Source organism: Hyperolius riggenbachi, chromosome 8 (genome assembly GCF_040937935.1).
Source record: "Hyperolius riggenbachi isolate aHypRig1 chromosome 8, aHypRig1.pri, whole genome shotgun sequence".
Classification (NCBI taxonomy): domain Eukaryota; kingdom Metazoa; phylum Chordata; class Amphibia; order Anura; family Hyperoliidae; genus Hyperolius; species Hyperolius riggenbachi.
In genome coordinates, this window is record NC_090653.1 from 280,579,917 (window position 1) to 280,607,826 (window position 27,910).

The window sequence follows — 27,910 nt, forward strand, 5'->3', positions numbered from 1 at the left end:
GCCAATCTTTTCACAGAGTAGGCCAGTCCCGAGTCTACTAGTCAGTGGGAACTTTCCATTAAAGAGACGGAGCTTATCCATTGAAAAGGCATCTAAATTTAAATTCTTTTGTTTTTTTTCTTATATACAAGACCTAGACATCATTCTGAATTCCAGAGCCAGTTTAGTGTTTCTAAATTCTTTATATATTTATGCATTGCAATATCTATTCCAAGCATTGCTTTATTCTCCTTACTTTGAAAGCTGCGTAGGGCTAGGTGATCTGAATGAGCACATGACAGGAAATAGGAATTGGGTGGGTCTCCAGACGATGAACTCATGGCAGTGTGCACACCCTTCATCAAATGGTTAAATGTTGATATTAAGGCAAGGAACCTTATTTTGACCCTTTGGCAGAAGTAGAAAGTCATAGTTGGTAGCTGACCAGAATGGAAAGGGTTGCTTTTTTACAATCATTCAGTTACAAAATGTCTTGCACGTCAATATTTACACGTGTTTTTATCTCACATTTTGAAATCCTTCAGAGATTGGCCAGAAGTAGTTTATTCAGTACATTGGCTTAATTTCCACCGATGTAGACACTCCCCGGGGATAAAGTTTCTTGGCTCCTATTCCTCATTTACACAGCCTTGAAATCACCGAACAAAGTAGATTACCAGTTGTTGTGTTCTCTCTGGGAAATATGGCCACACGGGGAAAGCTGACCGTTGTGGAGGGAATGGCAATATCCGAAGCGATAGCTGCAAACTGGGATGAGATCTACAACTTCCAGGCGAGACCCGGAGATGTCTTGATAGCTACTTACCCGAAATCTGGTGAGTTTAATTTTACTGTTTACTAAAAATGTTATACCTACCAAGCAGGGGCGTATCTAGAAGAGAGCAGCACCTTTGATCGCAAGGGGCCCGGGGCTGTGGGGGCCCCCAACTATAAACCTTCCCTTCCTCCGATACAGGGGACTATACTTAACAGCAGGTGTTTTTGTGGCTACACTTGTTATGGGTGTGAATATCATGGTGGTCACACTTGTCTTATGACCCTTGTGAGATGGGCCTTAGGCCGTGATTGGCACCAAGGGAAGGCAAGGGAAGGGGTGGGAACATTGGGGGCCCCATCAAAGTTCTGCTGGGGGGCCCCCTGAATTGTTGTTACATCACTTACTCTAGGGCTTCTGAACTTTATTACAGTGCATACCGGTATACTCCGGTCCAATTTCTAGCGAAAAATCGTTCGAGCGATCAGATATTCTGATCGGATGGGTTGAAAATAATCTCAGTTGATGGGCCCAATCCATTATGAACGATTATAAAAATAGTCGTCCGATTGGATTTTTATCAAACCAAAATTTGGATTTTCTTGAGTGGTTGTGATAGATAGGAAGCAAAGATTGGTTCGTTGATGGTGTATTGAACGATTTTTCTTCCGATCAGAATTTCTGATGGCTCGAACGATTTTTGGCTAGAAATTGGACCATTAGTGGCCACCTTTAGGAGTACGCAATATTTGCATATATATGCTTTTCAAGCATTTCTTTCTGCTTATATGAGTAATATTACTCATTGAAAGGACACCCGAGGTGAAAATAAACTAATGAAATAAACAATTATATCTATCCTCCTGCTCCTAAAAATGACTTTTTAGGATATTCCAGTTTTTAATTTAAAATGTCTTTCCCCTAAAATAAGACACCCCTCAAATATAAGACCTACCTTATATTTCAAGCATGCTCGAAATATAAGACATCTCCCGAAAATAAGACCTAGCTGCACCCCCCCCCCCCCCCTGAGATGATTTATTGTCACTTTTTATCTCTTTCCTGCTCTCAGATGCCATTTTCTGCTAGGATAGTTTAAATTCCTTATCAGTGAGGGTCACACTGTAGTCTGACCCAGTCCTGACTCAGACAGGAACTGCCACTTCCATACCTGATGTTTAACTCTTTCAAAAATAGGAACACAACCTAGTTATTTGGGTGATTGGCACTGTACAGACACATCTATCTCATCATGTCACATGTCACCTCGGGTATCCTTTAACCTTATTCATTCACAATTTATCATATGTATCTTAAATAGAAATAGATTGACTATGATGATTTCCAATACCCGGACAAGGCTGCCTTCATAAGTTCAGAAAACTTACTGGTCTCCCTCACTGTTTCCCCATAAAAGAAATATGATATCAGTGCTATATAAACACATAATAATATGGGAGGACATTAGACTATGACTATGATAGAATTAGATAGTGAGCTCCTCTGAGGACAGTCAGTGACATGACTATGTACTCTGCAAAGTGCTGCAGGAGATGTCAGTGCTATATAAACATATAATAATAATAATATGGTAGGACATTAGACTATGGCCTCAATTCACTAAGATTATCTCCTGTCTTTAATAACTCTTCTACAGTTGTTACCATGGTGATAAGGCATGTAGTATTCAGGAAACATTTTACCTCAGGCAAACCTAAAGTTAACTCTTCTGTCTTTAAGTTAACTCTTCAATCCTTAAAATAACTCCAGAGTTAAAGACAGGCTGTTAATTAACTGCATGTGAAAATAACTACAGAGGAGGTAAATTAACTACAGAGGAGGTAACTTAACTACAGAGGAGGTAACTTAAAGTGACTCTGTAACAAAAATTACAACGTTTTTTCTACCATCCTACAAGTTCCTAAACCTATTCTAATGTGTTCTGGCTTGCTGCAGCTCTTTCTACTATAACCATCTCTGTAATAAATCAATGTATCTTTCCCCTGTCAGACTTGTCGGCCTGTGTCTGGAAGGCTGCCAAGTTCTTCAGTGTTGAACTGTTCCTCTATGCACACTCCAGTGTGTGTTTTATTTACATAAGCCAGCAGCTTCTCTGCTATCTTATCAGTGATAGAAAAGAGCTGGATAAAAATCCTCCTCTGGAGGCTGTGAAAGGAGCTGGTCTGTCACATACTGAGGAATTAACGACATAGGCAGAGCTGTCTGCAGGAAGCCTGTAATGTTCAGTGCATGAGAGAAGCTGGGGACAGAAGGTAAACACACACAAGTGATTTCTTGAGATTCAGAAGTAAGGCTGTATACAGCCTGCTTGTGTATGGATGTATTTTCTATGTGTGGACATACTGTACATCAACCTACTTCCTGTTTTGGTGGCCATTTTGTTTGTTTATAAACAAACTTTTTAAAACAGTTTTTGACTACTTTTAATGCGGCGGGGAGCGGCAAAATTGTGACAGAGGGTAATAGGAGATGTCCCCTAACGCACTGGTATGTTTACTTTTGTGCGATTTTAACAATACAGATTCTCTTTAAGGAATGAAGAGATAAGATAAGTTTTCTCTTGCCTTATTATCTCCAGCATGATCTTAGTGAATTGAGGCCTATGACTATGGTAGGATTAGATTGTAAGATCCTCTGAGGACAGTCAGTGACATGACTATGTACTCTGTAATGTGCTGCAGAAGATGTCAGTGCATATAAATACATCATAATAATATGGTAGAACATTAGACTATGGCTATGGTAGGATTAGATTGTGAGCTCCTCTGAGGACAGTCAGTGACATGACTATGTACTCTGTAAAGTGCTGCAGAAGATATCAGAGCTATATACATTATGTTTTAGACTCTAAGATGCACCTAGGTTTATATTACAAAAACCAGGGAAAAAATACGAAACCTGGTGTGTCCATGGTACAGGATTTTTTCCCTCCAACTATTATGCCCCCCTAGTACCACTTGTGTCCTCTTCTGCCCCCTTGTGTCCTCTTCCATGCCTGTTTGTATCCTCCACTTTCCCCATGTGTCCTCATTTGTGCCCTTTTGTGTCTTCCATTGTCCCGTGGCCGTTTGTTTTCCTGTGTCCTGCTTAGTCCCCCTTGTCCTCCTCTGCTCATACTGAAAGGTAGAGAAGGAAAGTGAAAGGAAGGATGCCTGCAGACTTTCTGGTGTCTCAATTTGTGCCTGTCTCCAGACACGGGGGATTCTGGCCGTCAGTAATCCCCCCTAAGCCTCTCACCTTAGGTTCCCTTTAAACTTTTTATATAGCCTTTGAGCAACTGCAGGCGCAGCTCTGGGATTGTGTAATTTTGTGTTGCATAGCTTCCTTCAACCAAGGGGGAGGCGCGTGGGGGAGTCTGATCCCTTCCACGGATCAGTTTTTCCACGGATTAGTTTTCCATCCATGGCAGTGTGAACCAGGCCTAACTCAGAGACCAGATCACTTGGCAACAGGGCCAGTTTAAGCAACAATGGGGCCCCAGGGCAAAATAAACCTGGGGGAGACCCCAACAGATACCCCGGAACAAAAATCGGCATTAAAAAATCCCCACACTCGAAACATACAAAAAACAATTGGGAAAATAGGAAAAAATGCCAGGGATCTTCATACAGCTATATTGCGGATGTATAGCGATCCCTGGCCAAAGCGCTGCAGCTGCGTACGGACCCCCTGGAAACCCCGTCAGGAAATGTATTGCTCTTTCTTTTGATACATGTAAAATTACTCTACCGTTAGGTTTGCTACTAAAAGTGACATTTACCGCATTTAAAAGTATACTTTTTTCCTTTGAAAGTTTAAAATCGATTTTCTCAAAAACTATAAGGTCTTTTTGAAAAATATTTTTTCCTCTTATTCCCAAAGATCTCCTTAACATATCCTGCAAATTTAGGGTTTCTAGCATTTAAGGTGGATTTGCTATTGACCGTTAAAGTCAGCGGGTTTTTAAATGTGTTTTTTTTTTCTTTTGAAACTTTAAAATCGATTTTCTCAAAAACTATAAGGTCTTTTTGAAAAAAAAATGTTCCTCTTGTAGCCACTGGGGGCCCCTACAGGCTCTGGGGCCCTGGGGAAATTGCCTCCTTTGCCTCTATGGTAGCGCCGGCCCTGCTTGGCAATAGGTCAAGTTGGAAGTCAGGGGCATTAGGGGTCTCTTAAATTACCACTTTTGTAAAAAGTAAAAAAAAATTACACGTGTACTTTTGTCCAGGGCTGGTTCTAGACTTTCTGGTGCCTGATGCAAACTTATGAGGATGCCCCCCTCCCCGCTCCCAGTCACAGGAAAACGATGGGGCGCACGTGCGCAGTAAGTCCTGACTCCCGAAGTTAACAGGAGCCATAACGGAGGATCCAGGAGGCGGAGGAGGGCGGCGAGGGAGCGAACAGGACCTAAGGGGGCTGGAGGAAGCCCCAGGTGAGTATGAATTGTTCCTATTATTTAATGTCAGGTTTACTTTAAGGTTCTTTCCAGGACTGCTTTTGAGAAGAAAAAAGAGAAAGAAGATGCTGATTATTACTAGATCCTGCAAGTGACAGCCTCATAGGAAAAAATAAACTATACTGCAATTTACTCTGTGATAAATGTACAACTAATACATGTGTAATTTAAATTTTACATATCTTGGTGATAGTTTTCCTCAAGTGACCTTCGCTAATCCCTTAGCAATCTCTTAGCAAGGGAGGTGACATGTGTAGAGCTTGCTCAAACACACTCTTCTAGGTCTGTGAGAAAGGCCAGATTTATGCTTTTGTGCCCCTAGGTCAAGAATGTTGTGGTTCCACTTTTATGTGCAGCAGCTCCCCCCTCCCATTCCATGTGCAGCCCCCTCTTCCATGTGTATCATCCATGTACAACAGCCCCCCTCCTATTCCATGTGCAGCCCCCTCTTCCATGTGTATCATCCATGTACAGCAGCCCCTCCCATTCCATGTGCAGCCCCCTCTTCCATGTGTATCATCCATGTACAGCAGCCCCCCTCCCATTCCACGTGCAGGCTCCTCTTCCATGTGTATCATCCATGTACAGCAGCCCCTCCCATTCCATGTGCAGCCCCCTCATCCATGTGTAACATCCATGTACAGCAGCCCCTCCCTTTCCATGTGCCACCACCTCTTCCATGTGTATCATCCATGTACAGCAGCCCCTCCCATTCCATGTGCAGCCCCCTCTTCCATGTGTATCATCCATGTACAGCAGCCCCCCTCCCATTCCACGTGCAGGCTCCTCTTCCATGTGTATCATCCATGTACAGCAGCCCCTCCCATTCCATGTGCAGCCCCCTCATCCATGTGTAACATCCATGTACAGCAGCCCCTCCCATTCCATGTGCAGCCCGCTCTTCCATGTGTAACATCCATGTACAGCAGCACCTCCTATTGCATGTGCAGCCCCCTCTTTCATGTGTAACATCCATGTACAGCAGCCCCCCTCCCATTCCATGTGCAGCCACCTCTTCCATGTGTACCATCCATGTACAGCAGCCCCTCCCATTCCATGTGCAGCCCCCTCATCCATGTGTAACATCCATGTACAGCAGCCCCTCCCATTCCATGTGCAGCCCGCTCTTCCATGTGTAACATCCATGTACAGCAGCACCTCCTATTGCATGTGCAGCCCCCTCTTTCATGTGTATCATCCATGTACAGCAGCCCCTCCCATTCCATGTGTAGCCCCCTCTTCCATGTGTATCATCCATGTATGTAGCCCCTCCCATTCCATGTGCAGCCCCCTCTTCCATGTGTATCATCCATGTACAGCAGCCCCCCTCCCATTCCATGTGCAGCCCCCTCTTCCATGTGTATCATCCATGTACAGCAGCCCCCCTCCCATTCCACGTGCAGGCTCCTCTTCCATGTGTATCATCCATGTACAGCAGCCCCCTCCTATTTCATGTGCAGCCCCCTCTTCCATGTGTATCATCCATGTACAACAGCCCCCTCCCATTCCATGTGCAGCCCCCTCTTTCATGTGTATCATCCATGTACAGCAACCCCCTCCCATTCCATGTGCATCCCCCTCTTCCACGTGTATCATCCTTGTATGTAGCCCCTCCCATTCCCTGTGAGGCCTCCTCTTTCATGTGGATCATCTATGTACTGCAGCCCCTCCCATTCCATGTGCAGCCCACTCTTCCATGTGTATCATCCATGTACAGCAACCCCCTCCCATTTCATGTGCATCCCCCTCTTCCATGTATATCATCCTTGTATGTAGCCCCTCCCATTCCCTGTGCAGCCCCCTCTTTCATGTGGATCATCCATGTACAGCAGCCCCTCCCATTCCATGTGCAGCCCCCTCTTCCATGTGTATCATCCATGTACAGCAGCCCCTCCCATTCCATGTGCAGCCCCCTCTTCCATGTGTAACATACATGTACAGCAGCCCCTCCCATTCCATGTGCAGCCCCCGCTTCCATGTGTATCATCCATGTACAGCAACCCCCTCCTATTCCATGTGCAGCCCCTTCTTCCAGCGACATCCCCTTGACAATCATTAAGCGACGACAGTGGCGGACATACGGCCGTGCAGGCCGTGCCGCCGCACGAGGGCCCCTGAAGTTCCGTTTTCTTCAGGGGCCCATTAAGTATTTTTTTTTTTTATATTTTTTTTTTTATTATTTTATTCCCCCGGGGGGCCCCCCGACTCCTATCCTCCCTCCCTCCCTCACCTCGGGGGGCCCCCCTCCCGATATGCGCGGCGGGAGAGCGAGCGAGCGAGCGAGCGAGCGGCAAATGCAGGAAGTCTTCAGGGCTCTCCAGGCATCCGCTAGAGGCCCAGCCGCTTAGTCTCCAATATGTCTCCAGTTGGAGACATATTGGAGACTCAGCGGCTCGGCCTCTAGCGGATGCCTGGAGAGCCCTGAAGACTTCCTGCATTTGCCGCTCGCTCTCCCGCCGCGCATATCGGGAGGGGGCCCCCTGAGGTGAGGAAGGGAGGGAGGGAGGATAGGAGTCGGGCCCCCCACCCGGATAGCTACCCACCCGGCTACCTAACCACCTACCCACCCGGCTACCTACCTACCCACCCACCAGGCTTCCTACCTACCCACCCGACTACCTAACCACCCACCAGGCTTCCTACCTACCTACCCACCCGGCTACCTACCCACCCACCAGGCTTCCTACCTAACCACCCACCCAACTACCTAACCACCCACCCGGCTACCTACCCACCCGGCTACCTACCCACCCACCAGGCTTCCTACCTAACCACCCACCCAACTACCTAACCACCCACCCGGCTACCTACCCACCTACCCACCCGGCTACCTACCCACCCGGCTACCTACCTACCTACCCACCCGGCTACCTACCTAACCACCCACCCGGCTACCTACCTAACCACCCACCCGGCTACCTGCCTAACCACCCACCCGGCTACCTACCAGGCTAGTTACCAACCCACCCACCAGGCTACCTACCCACCCACCCGGCTACCCACCCACCCACCAGGCTACCTACCTACCTACCCACCCGGCTACCTACCTAACCACCCACCCAGCTACCTACCTAACCACCCACCCGGCTACCTACCTAACCACCCACCCGGCTACCTACCGGGATAGTTACCAACCCACCCACCAGGCTACCTACCTACTCACCCACCAGGCTACCTACCTACCCACCCACCAGGCTACCTACCTACCCACCAGGCTTCCTACCTACCCACCCGGCTACCTAAGTACCCACCCGGCTACCTACCCACCCACCAGGCTTCCTACCTACCCACCCGGCTACCTACCTAACCACCCACCCGGCTACCTACCTACCCACCCACCCGGCTACCCACCCACCAGGCTTCCTACCTACCTACCCACCCGGCTACCTACCTAACCACCCACCCGGCTACCTACCTAACCACCCACCCGGCTACCTACCGGGCTAGTTACCAACCCACCCACCAGGCTACCTACCCACCCACCCGGCTACCCACGCACCCACCAGGCTACCTACCTAACCACCCACCCGGCTACCTACCTAACCACCCACCCGGCTGCCTACCTAACCACCCACCCGGCTACCTACCGGGCTAGTTACCAACCCACCCACCAGGCTACCTACCTACCCACCCACCAGGCTACCTACCTAACCACCCACCCGGCTACCTACCGGGCTAGTAACAACCCACCCACCAGGCTACCTACCTACCCACCCACCCACCAGGCTACCTACCTACCCACCCACCAGGCTACCTACCAGGCTAGTTACCCACCCACCCACCAGGCTACCTACCCACCCACCAGGCTACCAACCCACCCACCCACTCACCCACCCACTAGGCTACCTATCCACCCAACCACCCATGGGAGCTGCGCGCCGGATGGAGGCTGGGACAGGAGGTCTGCTGCTGCAGGTGAGTAAATGTTTTTGTTTTATTTATATTAGCAGGTGTATGTTCTGGGCAGATCTGCCGACATGATTGCATGTATTTTCTTCGCAAATCTGCCGACATGATTGCATGTATTTTCTGGGCATATCTGCCGACATGATTGCACGTATTTTCTGGGCATATCTGCCGACTTGTTTGCACGTATTTTCTGGGCATATCTGCCGACTTGATTGCATGTATTTTCTGGGCATATCTGCCGACTTGTTTGCACGTATTTTCTGGGCATATCTGCCGACTTGATTGCACGTATTTTCTGGGCATATCTGCCGACTTGATTGCACGTATTTTCTGGGCATATCTGCCGACATGATTGCACGTATTTTCTGGGCATATCTGCCGACATGATTGCACGTATTTTCTGGGCATATATGTGTATTTTCTTGAGAAAACCTGCACAATTATGTGAATTTTCTGGGGAAAGGGTCACCAAAACTTGTGCCCACTGTCTTTGCGTTGCACTTTTCAAGGGAACCTGAGGTGAGAATAATATTGAGGCTGCCATATTTCTCTCCTTTTAAGCAATACCAGTTGCCTGGCTGCCGTGCTGGTCCTCTGCCTCTTATTCTTTCAACCATAGACCCTGAACAAGCATGCAGCAGGTCAGGGGTTTCTGACAATATTGTCAGAACTGAGAAAATTAGCTGCATGCTTGTTGCTGGTGTAATTCAGTTTATTACTGCAGCCAAATAGATCAGCAGGGCCGCCAGGCAACTAGTATTGTTTAAAAGGAAATAAACCCTCACCCCGGGTTCGCTTTAAGTTACAGTTAGCTCCGCCCTCATCCGGACATTGCCACGCCCATTTTTTTGCCGCAGCGCATAGCGCCGCAGGTTCTATCCACTATTTAGGTTGTAGCCACGCCCATAGGGGGCCCACAGTTACAATTTTGCACAGGGGCCCACTGCTGGCTGTGTCCGCCACTGAGCGACGACTATTTCTGCACGCGACGTACGCGACTTTACACAACGGGCGCGAACAGGAAGTCAAGCGATCGTGGTACTTTGCATGGAGTCATCAGGGATCTTAAAGATCTGATCTTAAAGTGGTCTGAAAGGTGAAAGTCAGCATTTCTACTTTGCTCTAAAAGTTTTCTCACAGCTTGAAAGCTACTATCCCAGAATTGTTTTTTAGCAGAACATCACTGAAATGGTTAAACAAAGCACTTTGTCCTGCTATTCAGCTTTAAATCTGCATCCAAACTGGAGAGCACAGTATCTTTGTTTGCATTCCAATGTTGATACATGTGTGTAAAAACGGGCTCTCTGTGCTTCAGACACACACACACACACACACACACACACACACACACACACACACACACACACACACACACACACACACACACACACACACACACACACACACACACACACACACACACACACACACACACACACACACACACACACACACACACACACACACACACACACACACACACACACACACACACACACACACACACACACACACACACACACACACACACACTTCAGAATAGCTCATTAGAAGATGTTAATATATAATAAAACGCAGTTTGAATAAAATGCAATGGCAGGTTTCAGGGCAAGATAAACTACACTTTGGAAACTTGCAGTTTGTAAACAGACAATATTACTTATGCACAAAAGCACATATGATAACTGTATGAGTAATAAAAAGTAGGAAACACATTTGTATTGAATGTTATGTCGGAGTTTCAGACCACTTTAAGATCAGAGATTTTAAAGATCCGTGATGGTTGCTATCGCCGAGCGACGCTAAGCGGCGATCGCGTGATCGTGCGCCTGTACCCACGTCGCCCAACCTCATCTGGAAAATCGCAACGTGGGTACATAGCTTAATGTAAACTGCAAATTGTAAAATGTTTTTTAACGTGCACCCATCTGTAAGTTCTTTGTCCATGAAGGTATGCTGTTCTGTCTTTGCCAATAAAATTCCTTGTAGGACATCCTGTACTTGGCGGATCTATTTTGATATCTGTGTATTGCTAGTAAGCTTGCTAACTCATAAACCACTGTGTAAAAAAATATTGCATGAATCTGCTTCTATAGGTTGTTTGAGGTCATCATCAACAGTGTACTTTCCCAACTCTCAGCTGTTTGTGGCCCTGGTTGGAACAGAAGTCTCCTGCTTTGCTTTTGTAAAATGTTTGCAGGCGTCTTTGAAGCTGCTAGCTATAATCTGGATGTCTAGGGATCTGGTTTCTGCTTCCTTCTTAGCTCTGCTGTAGGAGTTTTCCCTGTGTACACACAATCATGGCTTGAGCTGTATACAAATACGGATCAGTGAATAATGGCGCACAGCGCCTATGCATAAAAATGGCGCCACGTTAAAAAGATACGCTTATCGCTATTTATCGTTAGTACTGCATAATAATGGCGCACAGGGAAAAAAGAAGAAACACGGAACACAGTAACGTTATTTATCAAAAGTGGCACACACTAACGTTATTTATCAATAGTGGCACACACTAACGTTATTTATCAATAGCGCCCTACATAAGCCAAACTGCAAATGTTATTTAACTGCAAAACGGTGAATGGATTTAATGTAACACTGTCAAGGTTAGGGTTAGGCACCACCAGGGGGGTGGTTAGGGTTAGGCACCACCAGGGGGAGTGGTTAGGCTTAGGCACCACCAGGGGGGTGGTTAGGGTAAGGCACCACCAGGGGGGTGGTTAGGGTTAGGCATAACCAGGGCGGTGGTTAGGGTTAGGCACCACCAGGGCGGTGGTTAGGGTTAGGCACCACCAGGGCGGTGGTTAGGGTTAGGCACCACCAGGGCGGTGGTTAGGGTTAGGCACCACCAGGGCGGTGGTTAGGGTTAGGCATCACCAGGGGGGTGGTTAGGGTTAGGCACCACCAGGGGGGTGGTTAGGGTTGGGCACCACCAGAGGGGTGGTTAGGGTTAGGCACCTACAGGGGGGGTCTTAGGGTTAGGCACCACCAGGGGAGTGGTTAGGGTTAGGCACCACCAGGGGAGTGGTTAGGGTTAGGCACCAACAGGGGAGTGGTTAGGGTTAGGCACCACCAGGGGGGTCTAGGGGTTAGGGATAGGTACAGAGAGGGTTCTGTGTGTTAACGCTAATTTTCAATAAAAGAAACAGAGCTAAATAACGATAAGGCTTTAACGTTAAATAGCAATAAGTGACAAACGGATTAGCGGCAACACCGTGCGCCATTATTCTCAGGCGCCATTTTCAGGTGGATCCATACAAACAGGCATTCCACCCCACCACCATCCTTTAGCTCTGTAAAACACTACAGCAGACTGCAGAAAAACACTCCTGATTGTGTAATCTTCTTGCAGATAGTTTTTACTGGAGTTAACTCCACAGGTGCTAAAGGAACTCTGTCTACAAGTGGATTTTTTTTTTTTTTTTTGCAGTAGCTGAAATCAAAGACAGGTTCAGATTCCATGTTCTAGACTTTATTCTGCCTAAGGCAAACTTGTGAGGATGTACCCCCCCCCCTCCCCCAACTTAATTGTAATGATCGCACAGCACCCAACAATTTACTCTGCTTCATTGAATGTTCTCACATGACATGCTGCAGCTCAACACAATAGCATACTGGCTGGCTGTGAGTTTATGACAAACAAACTGTTCACCGTCAGCCACTCCATTCCTCCTTAGTCAGGACAGCAGTGCCACCTCCTCCCTTCTGCTGTGCAAGTCAAATGAAACACTGCTGCTCTCCTGCCTCCCCCTCCTCACTCACTGTCAGACTCCTCACTCAGCACAACAAGCTGCCTTTCCCCAATGATGCTCCCCTGCCTCCCCCCTCCTCACTCACTGTCAGACTCCTCACACAGCACAACAAGCTGCTTTTCCCCAATGGTGCTCTCCTGCCTCCCCCCTCCTCACTCACTGTCAGACTCTTCACACAGCACAGCAAGCTGCTTTTCCCCAATGCTGCTCTCCTGCCTCCCCCTCCTCACTGTCAGACTCCTCACACAGCACAACAAGCTGCTTTTCCCCAATGATGACCTCTTCACCTCCCTATCCTCTTGCTTCAACTCCTACTTTGACTGCATGCTGTAAGTGTAAACACAGTACAAACATGCCACCCCTGTAATCTCTGCCGCCTGATGCAAATGTTTCATTTTGCTTCATGAGAGAACCGGCCCTGATTCAGATCAAAAATAACTTTAAAGTTGGATAAAACTCAAAATTAAATCTTTGCTCTTAAACAATTAAACACAGCAAAAAATAAGAACTTGGCGGCCGATCGACCATCTGATTCAACAATTTTTATTGAAACGGAGGAAAAGTCGGTGCCGCCAACAGCATGCCTGATCGACCATGGCACCAATTTCAGGCCGAAATTGGTCGCATGTATCGATTGGACATGCTGCAGGAAGTGGTCGATCGGGTGCATTGTGGTAATGGGGAGTGATATCAGGACAAGCGACAAACGCAACGAAACCACCGGAACTGTTACCCCCTAAAGTATAAGGCTATGTTTACATTATAATTCACAAGCGCGATCGCAATCGCTGAGCGTTTTTGTACGTGATTTTTTACAAGTAATTCCTGGCAATTTCTGAGCGTTGGGTGATTTTGTGCGAGTGCTTTTGTTGAACGAGTGCGATTTTCACTTCCTGACATCAGTCAGGAAGTGAACTCTTTGACCCGGAAAAGAATAAATACAATGTATGTATTTTTTAAAGTGCTCAGGAAACCGGCATACAAAGCGCTTTTTAAAGAGCTTAGCGATTTCCCTATACCTTCCATTGAGCCAAAGCGCTCAGAAAATGGTACAGGCAGCACTTTTGGAAGCGGATCGTAATGGAACCGCTCAGATGTGAAAACTCTCATAGGGAATCATTGCCGAAACGCTTTTAGGGCGATTTCTAAAATTAATTTAAAAATTAATTAAACTTAAAAAAATACACAAATGCTCATAGTGTGAACAAGCCCTATGTACCCCCCTGTGTATACATTTATACAATGATGTACTGAGTCACCCACCGCATGGTGCCCATCTGTCTTCAGAGCCCTTCCGATAGACGGCACTGGCGCACCTGACGTCACACACCCGTGCTATGTGCTGGCGGCGTGTATACCTCTAATGGAAGAGTGTTAGATTCTGAAGACAGATGGGCACCACGTGGTGGGTGACACAGGACAGGTAATGTATAACACACAGTGGCACATTTATACGCTAGGGGGCAGCGACGAGGGGATGCATGCGGTGGCCAATTCCCAAGAGATTTCATGCTCTAGTTGATCGGGAATCGACCTGCGGTATATGGGCAGCCGACAGATCTCTATCTAATCAGATTCGCTCAGAGAGAGATTTGTCTTTTGGTCGAATCTGCCCATCATTGCCTGATCTATGGCCAACACCTTATGAAAAGATTAGTCTAATGTCATTGCAAGGCATATTTACACTTCAATGAAGCTAATTGATAATTGATAGATACCTGCAAGGCCAGATATATACTTTTTCTGCCCGTAGGCCGTTTTTTGCCGCTTCCAGGATGCAGGTGACAGGTGAGTGGTTAGGGAGGGACCCCTGTGGGAGCAATGCCTGCATGGAGCGGTCCTGTTGGTGACATAGGCCAAGTATGTTGTGCCATTCCCTTTCTTGTGCAGCAGTGCCCCTCCCATTCTATGTGCAGCCCCCTCTTCCATGTGTATCATCCATGTACAGCAGCCCCCTCTTCCATGTGTATCATCCATGTACTGTAGCCCCTCCCATTCTATGTACAGCCCCCTCTTCCATGTGTATCATCCATGCACAGCAACCCCTCTCATTCCATGTGCAGCCCCGCTTCCATATGTATCATCCATGTAGCGCAGCCCCTCCCATTCCATGTGTTCCATCCATTGTACAGCAGCCCCCTCTTCCATGTGTATCATCCATGTACAGCAGCCCCCTCTTCCATGTGTATCATCCATGTACAGCAGCCCCCTCTTCCATGTGTATCATCCATGTACAGCAGCCCCCTCTTCCATGTGTATCATCCATGTACAGCAGCCCCCTCTTCCATGTGTAACATCCATGTACAGTAGCCCCTCCCATTCCATGTACAGCCCCCTCTTCCATGTGTATCATCCATGTACAGCAGCCCCCTCTTCCATGTGTATCATCCATGTACAGCAGCCCCCTCTTCCATGTGTATCATCCATGTACAGCAGCCCCTCCCATTCCATGTGCAGCCCCCTCTTCCATGTGTATCATCCATGTACAGCAGCCCCCTCTTCCATGTGTATCATCCATGTACAGCAGCCCCCTCTTCCATGTGTAACATCCATGTACAGTAGCCCCTCCCATTCCATGTGCAGCCCCCTCTTCCATGTGTATCATCCATGTACAGCAGCCCCTCCCATTCCATGTGCAGCCCCCTCTTCCATGTGCAGCCCCCTCTGCAATGTGTAACATCCATGTACAGCAGCGCCTCCCATTCCATCTGCAGCCTCCTCTTCCATGTGTATCATCCATGTACAGCAGCCCCTCCCATTCCATGTACAGCCCCCTCTTCCATGTGTATCATCCATGTACAGCAGCCCCCTCTTCCATGTGTAACATCCATGTACAGCAGCCCCCTCTTCCATGTGTAACATCCATGTACAGCAGCCTCCCTCCCATTCCATGTACAGCCCCTCTTCCATGTGTATCATCCATGTACAGCAGCCCCCTCTTCCATGTGTAACATCCATGTACAGCAGCCCCCTCTTCCATGTGTAACATCCATGTACAGCAGCCTCCCTCTTATTCCATGTACAGCCCCTCTTCCATGTGTATCATCCATGTACAGCAGCCCCCTCTTCCATGTGTAACATCCATGTACAGCAGCCCCCTCTTCCATGTGTATCATCCATGTACAGCAGCCCCCTCCCATTCCATGTGCAGCCCCCTCTTCCATGTGTATCACCCATGCACAGCACCCCCTCTCTTTCATGAACAGATCCTTTGAGCACCAGTTTCCCTTTTCATGTGTTGCTCCCCATTTTCACCCTCCTTTCATATGTAGCAATTCCTCTTCCATGTTCAGGCGCCCCCTTGGCTGCAGCTGCCCAAGGCGCGGGCCTTTCCAGCCTTTCCAGAAATCCAGCCCTAGATACCCGTATTGTTTATCTGTTGATGTTTTTCCTTTTTTTTGTAAATTATTAATGAATTATTATTTGTTGTTATTTTTAATAAATGTTTAGGTATTTCTCATCTCACTGATTGTGAATAAGTACTAGGTCCTCCCTGAATAATGCTACCATAATATCTTGTGTGTTTGTAGCTCAGTGTTATTCTGTTAGGGGCGTGGCAGTGGGTGTGCCAGACATTGCTCATCAAAGGGATTATAAAAGGGTCTGCATGGAGTTTGTATGCCCCCTCCGTTTGCAAGGTTTTCCTAAGGGCACTCCCGATTTCTTCCATAACCCGATAAGTTATTTATTTTCCCCCAAATTATCTTTAATGTGTACCTGAAGGAAAAAAATGTAAAAAGTAAGATAATAACCTCAGTAGCATTCTAGTGGGTAGGACATTAGACTATGACTATGGTAGGATTAGATTGTGAGCTCCACTGAGGACAGTCAGAGACATGACTATGTACTCTGTAACGTGCTGCAGGAGAGGTCAGTGCTATATAAATACATAATAATATGGTAGGACATTACACTATGACTATGGTAGGATTAGAGTGTGAGCTCCTCTGAGGACAGTCAGTGACATGACTATGTTCTCTGTAATGTGCTGCAGGAGATGTCAGTGCTATATAAATACATAATAATAATATGGTAGGACATTAGACTATGACTATGGCAGGATTAGACTGTGAGCTCCTCTGAGGACAGCCAGTGACATGACTATGTATTCTGTAATGTGCTGCAGGAGAGGTCAGTGCTATATAAATACATAATAATAATATGGTAGGACATTAGACTATGACTATGGTAGGATAAGATTGTGAGCTCCTCTGAGGACAGTCAGTGACATGTCTATGTACTCTGTAATGTGCTGCAGAAGATGTCAGTGCTGTATAAATACATAATAATATGGTAGGACATTACACTATGACTATGGTAGGATTCGAGTGTGAGCTCCTCTGAGGACAGTCAGTGACATGTCTATGTACTCTGTAAAGTGCTGCAGAAGATGCCAGTGCTATATAAATACATAATAATAATAATAATAATAATATGGTAGGACATTAGACTATGACTGTGGTAGGATTAGATTGTGAGCTCCTCTGAGGACAGTCAGTGACATGACTATGTACTCTGTAATGTGCTGCAGAAGATGTCAGTGCTATATAAGTACATAATAATAATTATATGGTAGGACATTAGACTATGACTGTGGTAGGATTAGATTGTGAGCTCCTCTGAGGACAGCCAGTGTCATGACTATGTACTCTGTAATGTGCTGCAGAAGATGTCAGTGCTATATACAGTGGAGGAAATAATTATTTGACCCCTCACTGATTTTGTAAGTTTGTCCAATGACAAAGAAATGAAAAGTCTCAGAACAGTATCATTTCAATGGTAGGTTTATTTTAACAGTGGCAGATAGCACATCAAAAGGAAAATCGAAAAAATAACCTGAAATAAAAGATAGCAACTGATTTGCATTTCATTGAGTGAAATACGTTTTTGAACCAACCATTAAGAGTTCTGGCTCCCACAGAGTGGTTAGACACTTTTACTCAATTAGTCACCCTCATTAAGGACACCTGTCTTAACTAGTCACCTGTATAAAAGACACATGTCCACAGAATCAATCAATCAAGGAGACTCCAAACTCTCCAACATGGGAAAGACCAAAGAGCTGTCCAAGGATGTCAGAGACAAAATTGTAGACCTGCACAAGGCTGAAATGGGCTACAAAACCATTAGCAAGAAGCTGGGAGAGAAGGTGACAACTGTTGGTGCGATTGTTCGAATATGGAAGGAGCACAAAATGACCATCAATCGACCTCGCTCTGGGGCTCCACACAAGATCTCACCTCGTGGGGTGTCAATGGTTCTGAGAAAGGTGAAAAAGCATCCTAGAACTACACGGGAGGAGTTAGTGAATGACCTCAAATTAGCAGGGACCACAGTCACCAAGAAAACCATTGGAAACACATTACACCGCAATGGATTAAAATCCTGCAGGGCTCGCAAGGTCCCCCTGCTCAAGAAGGCACATGTGCAGGCCCGTCTGAAGTTTGCCAATGAACACCTGAATGATTCTGTGAGTGACTGGGAGAAGGTGCTGTGGTCTGATGAGACCAAAATAGAGCTCTTTGGCATTAACTCAACTCGCTGTGTTTGAAGGAAGAAAAATGCTGCCTATGACCCCCAAAACACCGTCCCCACCGTCAAGCATGGGGGTGTAAACATTTTGCTTTGGGGGTGTTTTTCTGCTAAGGGCACAGGACAACTTAATCGCATTAACGGGAAAATGGACGGAGCCATGTATCGTGAAATCCTGAACGACAACCTCCTTCCCTCTGCCAGGAAACTGATAATGGGTCGTGGATGGGTGTTCCAGCACGACAATGACCCAAAACATACAGCAAAGGCAACAAAGGAGTGGCTCAAGAAGAAGCACATTAAGGTCATGGAGTTGCCTAGTCAGACTCCGGACCTTAATCCAATAGAAAACCTATGGAGGGAGCTCAAGCTCAGATTTGCACAGAGACAGCCTCAAAACCTTAGGGATTTAGAGATGATCTGCAAAGAGGAGTGGACCAACATTCCTCCTAAAATGTGTGCAAACTTTGTCATCAATTACAAGAAACGTTTGACCTCTGTGCTTGCAAACAAGGGTTTTTCCACTAAGTATTAAGTCTTTTATTGTTAGAGGGTTCAAAAACTTATTTCACTCAATGAAATGCAAATCAGTTGCTATCTTTTATTTAAGGTTATTTTTTCGATTTTCCTTTTGATGTGCTATCTGCCACTGTTAAAATAAACCTACCAATGAAATGATACTGTTCTGAGACTTTTCATTTCTTTGTCATTGGACAAACTTACAAAATCAGTGAGGGGTCAAATAATTATTTCCTCCACTGTAAATACATAATAATAATAATAATATGGTAGGACATTAGACTATGACTGTGGTAGGATTAGATTGTAAACTCCTCTGAGGACAGTCAGTGACATGACGATGTACTCTGTAATGAGCTGCAGAAGATGTCAGTGCTATATAAATACATAATAATAATAATATGGTAGGACATTAGACTATGACTGTGGTAGGATTAGAGTGTGAGCTCCTCTGAGGACAGTCAGTGACATGACTATGTACTCTGTAAAGTGCTGCAGAAGATGCCAGTGCTATATAAATACATAATAATAATAATATGGCAGGACATTAGACTATGACTATGGTAGGATTAGATTGTGAGATCCTCTGAGGACAGTCAGTGACATGACTATGTACTCTGTAATGTGTTGCAGAAGAGGCCAGTGCTATATAAATACATAATAATAATATGGTAGGACATTACACTATGACTATGGTAGGATTAGATTGTGAGCTCCTCTGAGGACAGTCAGTGACATGACTATGTACTCTGTAATGTGTTGCAGAAGAAGTCAGTGCTCTATAAATACATAATAATAATATGGGAGGACATTAGACTATGACTATGGTGGGAATAGATTGTGAGCTCCTCTGAGGACAGTCAGTGACATGACTATGTACTCTGTAATGTGCTGCAGAAGATGTCAGTGCTCTATAAATACATAATAATAATATGGTAGGACATTAGACTATGACTATGGTAGGATTAGAGTGTGAGCTCCTCTGAGGACAGTCAGTGACATGACTATGTACTCTGTAAAGTGCTGCATAAGATGTCAGTTCTCTTTCTCTCTCTAATATCATGAAGTGGTGTAATCACTGATGTAGTCTGTGTGTATTTCAGGAACCACCTGGATGCAGGAGATTGTCGATCTGGTTGTGCACGATGGAGATGAACAAATCTGCCAGAGAGGCCCCATATTCGAGAGGATCCCCTTTATCGAGTTCTCTCATGTGATGAAACCAGGTAGTATTCATGTTTGGGGTAGGAGGGACTGGATGATTAGTGGTTTTAATTCCTGTGCTGATAGTCTAATAGTTAATATAGTTGAAGAAGAGGCCCTGTAGTGACATATAGCAGAATGCAGTAAAGAGGCCCTGTAGTGACATATAGGAGGATGCAGTAAAGAGGCCCTGCAGTGACATACAGCAGAGTGCAGTAAAGAGGCCCTGTAGTGACAAATAGGAGGATGCAGTAAAGAGGCCCTGCAGTGACATATAGCAGAATGCAGTAAAGAGAACCTGTAGTGACATACAGCAGAATGCACTAAAGAGGCCCTGTAGTGACACATAGCAGAATGCAGTAAAGAGGCCCTGTAGTGACATATAGCAGAATGCAGTAATGAGGTCCTGTAGTGACATATAGCAGAATGCAGTACAGAGGCCCTGTAGTGACATATAGCAGAGTGCAGTAAAGAGGCCCTGTAGTGACATATAGCAGAATGCAGTAAAGAGGCCCTGTAGTGACATATAGCAGAATGCAGTAAAGAGGTCCTGTAGTGACATATAGCAGAATGCAGTAAAGAGGCCCTGTAGTGACATATAGCGGAATGCAGTAAAGAGGCCCTGTAATGACATATAGCAGAATGCAGTAAAGAGGCCCTGTAGTGACATATAGCAGAATGTAGTAAAGAGGCCCTGTAGTGACATATAGCAGAATGCAGTAAAGAGCCCCTGTAGTGACACATAGCAGAATGCAGTAAAGAGGGCCTGTAGTGACATATAGCAGAATGCAGTGAAGAGTCCCTGTAGTGACATATAGTAGAATGCAGTAAAGAGGCCCTGTAGTGACCTATAGCAGAATGCAGTAAATCATTCAGGATACCCACTTTTACAGTAAATTTCCTGGTCTCAGCATCAGAAATACTTCCTATATCTATATATCGCTGTATATTGTTATGTAGCCCCACCCTCCTTGTGATGCTTAGCCTAGGCTGTTGAGCTATGCAGAATTCTCCTTCCAGAACATTCTAGGAAACCAGGCATTATTTTCACTGGCTTTGGATGGAATTATCAGTAAACAAACATTCCTGAGCTATCACCTGACAGGACTAAGGTTAAGGTCCGCCCCTGTCCTTATCCTCACCAGGTAAGAGTGATTTTTCCTCCCTTGGTGAAGGAACTTCTGATGATATGGAGTGCTAGCTGCATATTGTTATGATAAAGGAAAAGTTTCACTTTTCTTGGTATCAGAGGCCAGTGGCGTAGCTAAGGAGCTATGGGCCCCGGTGCGAGTTTTGCATTGGGCCCCCCCCCCAGCACTCTATACATAACAATTGATACGACGCACCAAAACCTGCCAATGGCAACTACAGTGTCAGAGGTGCAAGAAGGGGATGGGGAACAGCTTGTTACTGATTACCCCCAAGCACTCTATACATAGCAATCCCTGCCAATGGCAGCTACAGTGTCAGAGGTACAAGAAGGGGATGGGGAGCAGCTTGTTACTGATTACCCCCAAGCACTCTATACATAACAATTGATACGACGCACCAAAACCTGCCAATGGCAACTACAGTGTCAGAGGTGCAAGAAGGGGATGGGGAGCTGTGTGTTAATGATCACTACTATTCAAAGCATTTATAGAAGTGATTATTATCAGCAAAGGGCCAATAAAGAGCTGTTGAGAGAGGGCCCCTCTGGCCCAAGGGCCCCGATGCGGTTGCAATCTTTGCACCCCCTATTGCTATGCGTCTGTCAGAGGCGTATTTGTCTGTTTCTGGGTTGGGAGCCATCTATATAAAGGTGGCCATACATCTAGCGATTTTGGCGGCTGATCGACCAAGAGACAGATCTCTCGCTGATCGAATCATATTGGAGAAAGACAGTGGCGTAGCAATAGGGGGTGCAGAGGTTGCAACTGCATCAGGGCCCTTGGACCAGAGGGGCCCTCCCTCAACCGCAGTATTAGCTCTCTATTGGTCCTGTTCTGGTATTAATCACTTCTATAGATGCTTTGCATTGTAGTATTTATTAACAAACTGTCCCCATCCCCTTCTTGCACCTCTGACACTGTGGTTGGCAGTTTGTGGTGCGCCATATCAATTGTTATGTATAGAGTGCTTGGGGAGGGGCCCAATGTAAAACTTGCATCAGGGCCCACAGCTCCTTAGCTACGCCACTGGAGAGAGATCTGTTGGCCGCCATAAACTGCAGGCTGATTCCTGATAAATTTCAGCATGACATCTCTGGGGAATCAGCCTTGTGACGCCCCATTTGCCGCCTTGAGGCCTCCGTGCTGCCCCCTAGTGTAAACGGGCCCCCCGGTGCATGCATTTATACTTTACTTGTCTGCTGTTGCCCACCGCCTTCTGCTTCCACTTTCCTCCATTTTAGCCTCACACTGCCATGTGTCACGTGTGTGACATCACACACGCGCTACGTGCCAGTAGCATAGCTAAGGAGCTGTGGGCCCCGGTGCAAGGTTTACAATGGGGCCCCCAAGAACTCTATACATAACAATTGATACGGCGCACCAAAACCTGCCAATGGCAACTACAGTGTCAGAGGTGCAAGAAGGGGATGGGGAGCAGCTTGTTAATCATTATTCCTATTTAAAGCATCTGTAGAAGTGATTATTAGCAGCACAGGTCCAATAGAGAGCCAATATTGTGCTTGAGGGAGGGCCTCTTGGGGCCCCTCTGACCCAAGGGCCCCGATGCGGTTGCTACCTCTGCAACCCCTATTGTTACGCCCCTGCTACGTGCTACGTGCTATACATCGTCAATGTGAGGCGCAAATGGAGGAAGTGGAAGACGGATGGGCACCAGGAAGGGTGACAGCGGACAGGTAAAATATAAAGTCACACACAGAAGGGACAGCGCGGGGGGTTCTGTCACATTCGTCGCTCGTCCCGATATCGCACGCCGTCACCGCTGCACACTTAATCGTCAGCCCAAGTCCGAAGGATACATGCAGCCAATTTCGGCCCCAAATTGGTCGTATCGTCGATTGGCCATGCTCTTGGCGGCATCGATTTTCATCCGATTCGATAATGTTTATATTGAGTTGGATGGCCGATCGACCGACAAGTCGAGTAATTATTTTTATTATTAAATGTATTTAAAAAGCGCCAACGTATTACGCAGTGCTGCACAATAGATAAATGGGAAAACATACAAGGTAGGACATACAGGAAACTCGCAACAAAAGATCATGCATAATGATGTATATATGTGCACCTTAACCATTTCTGCCGCCCAGATGTGAGCTTCTCTGCTCTGCTGCGGTGCCGCACTCCTGCGCGCGATCACGGGCGTGCCCCCTTTCCCCCGTGGTGTCCCCCAGTAGCCCTAGGATCAGTGAACGGGAACATGGTTCCCGATCCGTGTCCCCCACAGAAAAAACAAAGCGCTCTTACAAGAGGTTTCAGTCTTTCTGCGCATCAAAATTTCTGCATCCCCCTTGTGCTTCCGCTTAGCGAGAAGCACAAGGAGGGAAAAAAAAAACGGAAGGTGGCCATCTTGTGGCCAAATAGTAAAACTAACTAAGTCCACCACTACCTCCTCTATTTACCAAGAATTTGGTTTTTAAGCTCATTTAGCTTCCTTTTATCCTTTTGGCGCCTCTGTTCTCCTGCATAAAATAGTAAAACTACATCTACATATTTTTTACATTACAATTTACACATATAACAACATTAAAAATTAGCTGTTTATTTCCAACGCCAAAATATTACCCAAATAAAATTTTTAATGGAAAAAAAAAATTACAATTAAAAAAAAAAAAAAAAAAAAAAAAAGACATAAATAGTTACCTAAGGGTCTGAACTTTTTAAATATGCATGTGAAGAGGGTATGCTACGAACATTTTTTAAATTATAAGCTTGTAAATAGTGATGGACGCAAAACGAAAACAATGCACCTTTATTTCCAAATAAAATATTGGCGCCATACATTGTGATAGGGACAAAATGTAAATGATGTCATAACCGAGACAAACGGGCAAATAAAATACATAGGTTTTAACCTTCCTGGCGGTAAGCCCGAGCTGAGCTCGGGCTATGCCGCGCAGGAGGATTTCTCAGGCCCTGCTGGGCCGATTTGCATTTTTTTTTTTTGCAACATGCAGTTAGCACTTTGCTAGCTGCGTGTGCCCTCCGATTGCCGCCGCTCCACGCCGCCCCCCCCCCCAGACCCCGTGCGCTGAGGGGTGGATCGGGACTTCCAATGACGTCACGACGTTGATGACGTCGATTACGTCATCCCGCCCGTCGCCATGGCGACCGGGGAAGCCCTCCAGAAAATCCCGTTCTTTGAACGGGATTTCCTGATCGGAGATCGCCGGAGGCGATGGAAGTGAGTGGGGGGATGCCGCTGCACAGCGGCTATCATGTAGCGAGCCCTGGGCTCGCTACATAATTAAAAAAAAAAGTAATAAAAACTGTGCTGCGCTGCCCTCTGGCGATTTTTAATAGACCGCCAGGAGGGTTGATTGTGGTACCGTGGATTATTTTAAAGCTATAATGGCCGAAAACTGAGAAATAATGAATTTTTTCCATTTTTTTCTTATTAATCATGTTAAAATGCATTTATAAAAAATAATTCTTAGCAAAATGTACCACCCAAAGAAAGCCTAATTAGTGGCGGAAAAAACAAGATATAGATCAATAAATTGTGATAAGTAGTGATAAAGTTATTAGCCAATGAATGGGAGGTGAAAATTGCTCTGACGCATAAGGTGAAAAATCCCCGCGGGCTGAAATGGTTAAAGGGAACCTAAACTGAGAGCGATATGGATGTTTACTTTTAACCAACACCAGTTGCCTGGCAGTTCTCAGAGTGGCGGGGTTCTTATTTTCCTTGTGAGTGTTGCATTAATAACAGTATTGCTCACAGGACTAGATAATGCTGCTAATTGGAAGATAGTCACATGACTTCCTAATGCTGCTTATTGGGGGCACACCTGACTAGGGTGCTACCATAGAGGCAAAGGGGGCAATTTCCCCATCCACTTCTCCCTCGGACTTGTGCTCCCTGAGGCCCCTGCAAAGTTATCTCAGCAGAGCATCTCACCTGTCCCAGCGCCCTGCTCCGCCTGTGTTCCCCATCTTCATCCCCGCTGGCTGCCTCTGGACAGAGACCCATCACAGGTCATTACGCAATAACATGGGCCGGGTCACTGCGAGGAGGTGCCCCTGTGTGGATGAAGGTGAGAGTGCATGGACTGGAGCAGCGCCCCGAGGCAGGTGAGTCGCTATGTTAACTACAAGCCGGCCGCGTCACGCCGATGGGCGTGGCAGCCTCAGGACCGCCTAACGCCGATCAGCGTAAAGTCCTGGGGCTCTGTTTTGCGATCTACAGCAGCGCTGTACTGGGGACAGCCGTGTGACATGGCTGTCCCCTCCATTGGCTCAGCCTCAGAGGTGATCACAGTGATAGGCTGGCCGGGGGGGGGGGGGGGGTGCAAATGTACAAATAGTAAAAAATGCCATTTTAATACAAAATAAAACTAATAAATATTTATAAAAAGAAAAAACAAACACCTGGGGTGCAATCAGACCCCACCAACAGAGAGCTCTGTTGGTGGGGAGAAAAGGGGGAATCACTTCTGTGCTGTGTTGTGCGGCCCTGCAGCTTGGCCTTAAAGCTGCAGTGGCCTACCTTGCAAAAAAAGGCCTGGTCTTTAGGGGGGTTTAACACTGTGGTCCTCAAGTGGTTAATAAAAATTGTGCTGGAGGCCACAGGTAGCACAGTAAATTTAAAGCAGATCCGAGATGAAAAATTAACTATAACAAGTAACTTGTCTATATATCTTATCTAAAGTTTAGTTAGTTTACACAGCAAATCTAGCTGCAAACAGCTACAACAGTATATGATTATTTATTCCTGTGATACAATGAGAGCGGCCATGTTCTGTTTGTCACATTACACACAGGCAAGGTGTTCTGCATCTCCAGCCCTCAGCCTGTGAAAACTCCACTCCACTTTCCTCCTCCCCTCTGCTCCTCCCTCCTCCCCTCTGCCTCTGAAATCTCTGGTTAGTAACACCTCCTCCTCCTCCTGCCCAGACTAAGCTCCCATAAGCCCTTGCTACTAAGGCTCAGAGTGCCATGGCTCTCTGAAGAAGCTGTTGGCGAGGCTTGTTTAGTTTATAGGGAATTGGAGTATTAAAGTATTTGGCTTGAGGAATGCCCTATAAACTATATGAAAGGAACACAATTATGCAATGAGTAAAAGTTTATCTCAGATCCACTTTAAGTGGGGAGATCGGGTCGGGGCGGCAGCTGGCTCAAGTAAATATGCTGCAAGGGTTCATTTTTCCCTCGAGCCCCATTGTGGCTTTATACGGCCATGCACAGGGGCATAAGTAGACTTAATAGGGCCCCTTTGCCCTGCAGAAATGATAGCATGGCACCCTCCTTGGTCCCCGAACGCCATTTGGGTCACGTGATCGGGAGGTGGCGAATGGCAGCAGAGAGTTTTCTGCTGGGAAGCAGTGGCTGAATGAAGGAAAAAAATTGCACACTCTCCTGAACACGGTTTTTGTGATCAAATAGGAAGGTTTTTTTTGCAAATTGGCTGCACTTTTGGTGGTGTAGAGGTGGGAGGAGGGCCTCATGGCCCCCCTGCAATGGCGGGGGTCGCAGGGATGATTGCTACGCCCATGGCCATGCATCTGGCGACCTAATACTAATATCAAAAATAGGCAAGGAGGGGTTTTGGAGGCGGCACAGCAGATTGGTAGGGATGTGTTAGTTGTTACCTGGGAACATATTCAGAGTTTGGTGTGCTCTGGGCTGGATACAAAGTCGATGGAAGTTCCTTACCAGGAATCTGTGCTGGTGGAATAGAGGGTGTAAGGTAAAGTGAGCCTGATAGCCGTTTCGTGCCATTGCACTTCCTCCAAGGCTGTCGTACTAATATCTAGGTTCACACCTGAGTAACTAATAGTACTATCTGAGGAGGGGGCAACATGCACGGCTTCCTAATACTGCAGTCTGGGGGGCTCGCAGAGATACCTAACACTGTTAACTGGGCGGGTGAGGGCTCAACAGACTACCTAATACAGCAAGGTTCCATTATCCAGAAGTGTCAACTAACTGGCATGCCGGAAGGAGTAACGCGGACTGTGTTTGGGGGGGTTTCCAGGTGGGTTTACAGGGCATTAGATACTTACCGAGCCTTCGGCGCTGTCTGCTAAACTTCTTGTAGCTCCTAGTAGCTTTCCGGCATCTGTGCACGGCTCCCGGCATGTCACGTGACCTGACGCAGAGCAGGTGACACGCTGAGAGCCGTACATGGAGGATGGTGGAAAAACCACTAGTAGCTACAGGGAGATTAGAAGACGGTGCTGAAGGCTTGGTAAGTATTTAATACTGCGCAAGGGGTGGAGGGAAGGTTTGCGCCAATTGCTCAAGCAACCGACAAGCACATGTATCTGGCATTATGTGATCCCCGCCGGTGCCAGATCCCGGGGACTTTGCTGTACTGATATCTATTCTGAGGGCACTTAGTTACTTAACACATTGTTCTGCTGGGACGTGTTTGGTCTTAGTCCAGCTCTGCTTGAAGGACAAGAGTTCCCAGCCTATGTAGCCTCTGCCTCTCTGCTCTGTATGGAGGTCCTGTTGGTCCCCTTGTTGAATAGCTGGATGGATGGATGGCGGTGGTGACGAAATCTGTGGGCAAGCCTCCAAGAACATTCCATGCCGGGATTATCTACTTCTTCCCAAGCTGGATCCTGGCCCTGATATTGCAGTTAATCATTAGGTCAGGAGTCCCCTA

At 46.6% G+C, this 27,910-nt stretch overlaps 1 protein-coding gene across 1 annotated transcript in view; it reads left to right on the forward strand.

The window, feature by feature from the left end:
• Positions 1-621: 621 nt before the first annotated feature.
• The window catches only part of LOC137527927 (sulfotransferase 1C1-like), a 47,774-nt gene continuing 20,485 nt past the window's right edge, over positions 622-27,910 (forward strand). Inside the window, exons 1-2 of the mRNA XM_068248998.1 lie at positions 622-815; positions 20,029-20,151. Coding sequence (XP_068105099.1) covers positions 683-815; positions 20,029-20,151 — 256 coding nt within the window. The 5' untranslated portion in view covers positions 622-682. The remainder of the gene's footprint in view (positions 816-20,028; positions 20,152-27,910) is intronic.